At 49.2% G+C, this 6,000-nt stretch overlaps 1 protein-coding gene across 8 annotated transcripts in view; it reads right to left on the minus strand.

Moving 5' to 3' along the window:
• Positions 1-5,712, minus strand: part of XPO4 (exportin 4) — a 103,061-nt gene extending 97,349 nt beyond the window's left edge. For all 8 annotated transcript variants that reach the window (XM_084981209.1, XM_084981210.1, XM_084981208.1 and 5 more), the window contains exon 1: positions 5,633-5,712. Coding sequence is in view for 4 of the 8 variants with exons in the window: in XM_084981205.1 (XP_084837331.1) it covers positions 5,633-5,701 (69 nt within the window). In the remaining 4 variants the exon portion in view is untranslated. The remainder of the gene's footprint in view (positions 1-5,632) is intronic.
• Between the last annotated feature and the right edge of the window lie 288 nt (positions 5,713-6,000).

Consider the following 6,000-nt stretch of genomic DNA (forward strand, 5'->3'; position numbering starts at 1 on the left):
AAAAGTGTGCTCCTACTAAGCTCAGACATCTTCCACACGGGTGCCAACAGAACAGTGGCCTCCGAGGAGAGGGGACGAAAGCCTAGGAACCTTTGCCCTCCCCATACAGCCTCCTGCACGGCTTGAGCATCTTACTATTCGGAAAAGCATCACGAAGATTCTTCTTAATCATGGATAATATTTATAGTGTATCACTCTACAAAAAAAACCACTCTATCATCTATAGAATAAAAGCAAAGGAAACGAGATCATCACATATTCAAGCTGAACGTGGACAGCGCAGCGAGGGGGCCTGGGTGTGTGTGTGGGGGGGCAACAGGAAGTTCTGTACCCTGAGGGCGTAGGTATACCTTTCAGTGACATGTCCCAGTGTTCCTGTCCTAAGACCTGTCAGCAACACCACATCTTCAGGTGTGTCCCTGTAACCCGCTAAGTGCACACAGTCCAGAGGCTCTGGCTGCTGAGCGCCAGCACAGAAGCGTGGCCCGCTCGGCTTACTCTGCTATGTGTTTAACATCCTCTCAAAACTGGATGGTTAGGAGTTCCCGTTGTGGCTCAGTGGTTGATGAATCCAACTAGGAACCATGAGGTTGCGGGTTCGATCCCTGGCCTTGCTCAGCGGGTTAAGGATCCGGCGTTGCCGTGAGCTGTGGTGGACGTTGCAGACGTGGCTCAGATCCGGCGCTGCTGGGGCTGTGGTGTAGGCCGGTGGCTACAGCTCCGATTGGACCCCTAGGCTGGGAACATCCATATGCCGCAGGAGTGGCCCTGGAAAAGGCAGAAACACACACACACACACACACACACACACACAAGCTGTATGGTTAGGTATATAAAGCAAAAGCCAATACCTGCAATCTTCAGAACAGAAAATTTCAAGATGTCTTCAGAATAGGTAACGTCACTTGCACACTGCTACGAATTTATCAGCCCTTCCTCATTCTAGTTTGTTCATCCTCAAATTTATTTTCTAGCAAGTAACCTCACCATCTCTCACCAGAAGATTAAGCCGTACTTACAAGCATCCACAGAAAACACCCCCTACCACCATATGCAGGGGGTGGGGGATCAAGTCGTTACGCGGAGACATCGATCTGTAAAATCCATACACATCTTTTTTGCTGTAAAGGTCTAACATGCTACTTTATCAGCAGCTAACCCAAAACCTAAACCGGACTGAATGCAGATGTTCACATCGAGGCAACTGCAACATCCAAGAATACATCTGAAACTTCCCATCAAGCAAAAGAGAAACAGACTCAGGGACAGAGAGAACACACTTGTGGTTGCCAAGGGGGAGGGGGGAAGAGTGGGATGGGCGCGGAGTTTGGGGTTAGATGCTGTTGTTTCGGTTTTGGCCACCCCAGGGCATACAGAGTTCGCAGGCCGGGGATCAGCTCTAGGCCACTCTTGCAACCTGTGCCACGGCTGCAGCAACACCAGATCCTGAATCAACTGTTCTGGGTAGGGGAATCGAACCTGCATCCTAGCACTCCAGAGACACCACGGATCCCACTGAACCACAGTGGAAACTCTGGACTTGGGGGTCAGTAGATACAAACTATTACATTTAGAGTGGATAAGCAATGAGGCCCTACTGCAGAGCACAGGGAACCATATCCAATCTCCTAGGACAGACCACGATGGACAATAATATAAGAAAAAGAATGTGTGTGTGTGTGTGTGTGTGTGCGCGCGCACGCGCGTACATGTGCGTGTACATGTGTATATATGCACAATGTAAATAAACTATAATAAAAAAAATTCTTTTTGTCTTTTTTCACAGCCTCACCCATGGCACATGGAGGTTCCCAGGCTAGGGGTCGAATTGAAGCTGTAGCCACTGGCCTACGCCACAGCCACAGCAACCCCAGATCCGAACCACGTCTGCAACCTACATCACAGCTCACGGCAACGCCAGATCCTTAACCCGTTGAGTGAGGCCAGGGATTGAACCTGCAGCCTCATGGATACTAGTCAGGTTCATTAACCACTGAGCCACGACGAGAATGCCAATAAAAAATTTTAAAAACGAAATTCGTCATCACGCAGTGAGATGTAACATGTGCAGTATTATGATACGCTGACTTACAGAAGCAACGCGGTTGAGGAGACAGTTCAAGGGCTCTGAAATGCAAGTCTGGGGATCTGGGTTCTGGATGATTCTTATCCCTGACCTGTTCGGTGGCCTACCCCTGGCTAGTCACTTGTACCTCTTTGAACCTCAGTTTCCCTGTCTGCAGAAAGGACGGGAGATCACTGAGACTAGACTCTTACATGTCAGGGTCTCCACCTCCTAAGAGAAGCTGACAAAAGCTACAGACCCTGTTACCGAACATGTATGTCTAGGAGTTCTCCTGTTGTCACTGGGGCAGCTCAGGTCTCTACCATGGCACAGGTTTGATCCATGGCCTGGAAACTTCCACATGCCACAGGCACCGCCAAAAAAAAAAACAAAAAACAAAAACGCATGCACACGCACACACATATATAATACATGTATGTATGTTTGCACCCAAAAATTGACTTACGATTTCCTTCTGATATTCATCGTGAACTCCCTAAGACCTCTGTACTGAAAGATTTCTTGAGGGAGTTCTTGCTGTGGCACAGTGGATTAAGAACCTTGAATTGCCACACCTGTGGTGTAGGTGATAACTCAGCTCAGATTCAATCCCTGGCCGGGGAACTTCCACATGCCACAGATGTGGCCAAAAATAAACACATAAATAATCAATCTTTTGAGATTGTTAAACACACTAAAGCCCTATGATTTTCTTGAAAGAAATATATGAGCCACCAAGTAGAAAAATGAAGTAAAAACAACTGTGAAAGACATCACTAATTACTTTGAGTCCCAAAATATATTAACAGCTAAAATACTCAGCAGTTTTATATAAACATGATTTCTTCAAATGGATATCCATCACACACAGACAGACAAATGCTAAGGAGACCCATTCTCTTTTTCTTAATCTTCTAACACTAAGTAACTGCAGGACATTTAACAATCTTAACTATCCCCAAATGAATTAATCTACCTGCTTTCTAGTCCCAGTACCCTGTAGGTTAAGAACCACAGACTGGGAGTTCCCGTCATGGCGCAGTGATTAACGAATCCGACTAGGAACCATGAGGTTGCGGGTTCGGTCCCTGCCCTTGCTCAGTGGGTTAACGATCCGGCGTTGCCGTGAGCTGTGGTGTAGGTTGCAGACGCGGCTCGGACCCCGCGTTGCTGTGGCTCTGGCGTAGGCCGGTGGCTACAGCTCCGATTCATCCCCTAGCTTGGGAACCTCCATATGCCGCGGGAGCGGCCCAAGAAATAGCAACAACAACAACAACAACAAAAAAAGACAAAAGACAAAAGAACCACAGACTGGTAACAGAGACCTGAGTTGAAAATGTGGGTAAATTACTTAGCCTCTACATGTTTCCGTCCCTTAGACTATAAAATGAAAATGAAAGTACTAACTACCTCAGTTACTGAGGATTAAATACAGTAATATATGTAAAGTGCATGGCCTCACACATGATAAGCACTCAAAAGTGAGCTACTATTATTAATTACAATAAAATGGAACGCAGCTTTCATACTGAGAAATAATGCAGCAATTGCTACTCTTCCACATTTTGGTACACATTTTTGAACAGTAAGGGGACATTGTCAAAAAGCAACTTCCTATTTTTAATAACTTTTTCTTAACAGTCTTCTCTGCAAAGATTTAAAAGTATGTAAATGGATGGGCGTTCCCATTGCAGCTCAGTAGGTTAGGAATCCAAATAGTATCCATGAGGATGCAAGTTCAATCCCTGGCCTTGAGGAGCAGGTTAAAGGATCTGGCGTTACTACGAGCTGAGCTGAGGTGTAAGTCACAGATGTGGCTCGGATCAGGCCCTGCTATGGCTGTAGTGTAGGCGGGCAGCTGCAGCTTGGATTCAACCACTAGCCTGGGAACTTCCATAGGCCACAGATCCCGCCCTAAAAAGAAAAGAAAAAGAGAAAAATAAAATAAAAAAGTATGGAAATGGATATCTATATAACACATATGAGAGGTGGTGAGATGGAGTGGAAAGGGACCTGGCTTTAGAGCTAGACAGATCTGAGTCCTAGACCTAAATTGGCCACTTAAACTCTCTCTCATCCGCGTTAACCAGTGCAAGGATTAACAGAGTACGTAAAGCATCAAACACAGTGTGTGGCACGTAGTAGAATTTTTCTCGGCCCCTCCCTTACAAGTGAAAAACTAGCTTTGCCAGAGAAGACAGAAAGTACCAGCAAGCACAAATACTAACCAACACTCAGGCCAATGATGAAGGTCGCTGATTTTATCTTATCAATAGAAAAACTAAAGCAACCGTTTTTTGGGTCAAAGCCTCCTTCCAAAGTCTGAAAAATATGGGGCCTTTAGCTCCTGGAAATTTTTCAGTTACTTCAGGAAATGGTATAAGGCAGAGATTTTTAAAACTCATATTAAGGAGAAGAGTAGCTAAGTTTTTCTAGACTTAAGTTGCAAGAATCTGAAAATGTTATCTAGTCAAGTTTGTGATAAAACAATTTACTCTGCCCATAAGGCAGCAAGTAAATCCTGCTTTTGATAAGACGTCTCAGTTTTATGAGCTACCTGGTGTTGTGCGTGAAAACCAAACTTGATAAACAGAACTACAAACGATGCTAGATTTAGTTCAAATCTTTTTAAATGTGATGCTTGAACACATAATCCAAACACCGGAACCCAAAGGGGGAAAGAAGATGCAAAAAAGTAAGGAATCTGGCTGCATTCAATTCTTAGAAAGGCTGATTCAATTCAAGTAATCAAATAAGCCTCTAACTTCCAATAAAAATCTACAAACACCAAAGTCGTGGTTTACAAAAACAAAACTGGCCCTGCAAATGCAGAGCTCACTGAGTAGGTGAATACAGTTTATCCTTCCTTCTACTCCCTGCGTGGAAGGCTTTATCCTTTGACTTAGCCTTACCTGCACTGTTGAAGAAATAACCTACACTCCAAGTCGTTCCTTGTGTTGTAGTTTAAGAAAAAAGTCAAAGAGGCCCGTAGATCCAACTCTCCTCAATGCGCGAGCCACAGGCAGCTCTATAGTTAACCCAGTTTTGCCCCAATGACCTTGGTCCCTAACACTCTCCTCTCTCCTTCCTGTCGGTCCTTCCACGTGCGGCCGGCTGCGGTTGCCCAGCCGCGGCTGCAGATCGGAGAACGCCCTCAGGAACCCGAAGGCACAAGGGGAACAGGAGCTGCTAATAGCACCCGAGCCTGGACAGCCCTTCGCCGCCTGCACCGACTCCCCAGCGGCGCGCACAAGCCCCCGACCCGGCTCCCGCCTCCCCTCGACCCCGCACGGTGAGGGCAGTGGCACAGGAACCCGCTTTCCTTCGGTGCCCCCGTTCCGCGGCGCGGCTGGGGCGCCGGACACCCGGAGAAGGGACAGTCCGGCAAGGGGCTCAGAGGCGGACGCACAGCCGGAGGCAAGAGTCCTGCGCCACGCCACCGCCGCCTCCTCCAGCTCCAGGCTCCCGGGAGGCCCCGGCCAGTCGCCAGCCCGGCGGGTGAGAAGGCCGAGAGCGGAAGGGTGGCCAGAGGCCGCGGGCGCGGGGCGCGGGGGTGCGGCCACTCACCATCAGAACTTTGGCCGCGTTCTCCAGCTGAGCGATCACTTCTGGGGGCCCCAGCGCCGCCGCCATCATGGTCTCTCTTCAATGACGCGCCATGCGCTGCATTCTGGGAGCGGGCGCCGGGCCGGCCAATCGCACGGCGCCCCGGGCTCGCGCGCTCCCGCCGGAGCCGTCGCCGCCGCCGACGTCGACGCGGGGTCGCGAGGTCGCGGGGTCAGGGTGGCCGGCGGGCGCTTGCTTCCCCGGCACCAGCCCGACCCGGCGCGCTTCCCGCCGCCTCTCCCGACGGCGCTTCCGACCCCTCCGTGTCCTCTGCGCCGCGGCCGCGTTCCCGACGGGGAAAGCGGCCTGCAGGGCCCGCGGCCGGGTTC

Source organism: Sus scrofa, chromosome 11 (assembly GCF_054392235.1).
Source record: "Sus scrofa isolate SSC_HxYL_T2T_F1_AM1 chromosome 11, Sscrofa_HxYL_maternal_Yorkshire_Landrace_v2.0, whole genome shotgun sequence".
Lineage (NCBI taxonomy): Eukaryota > Metazoa > Chordata > Mammalia > Artiodactyla > Suidae > Sus > Sus scrofa.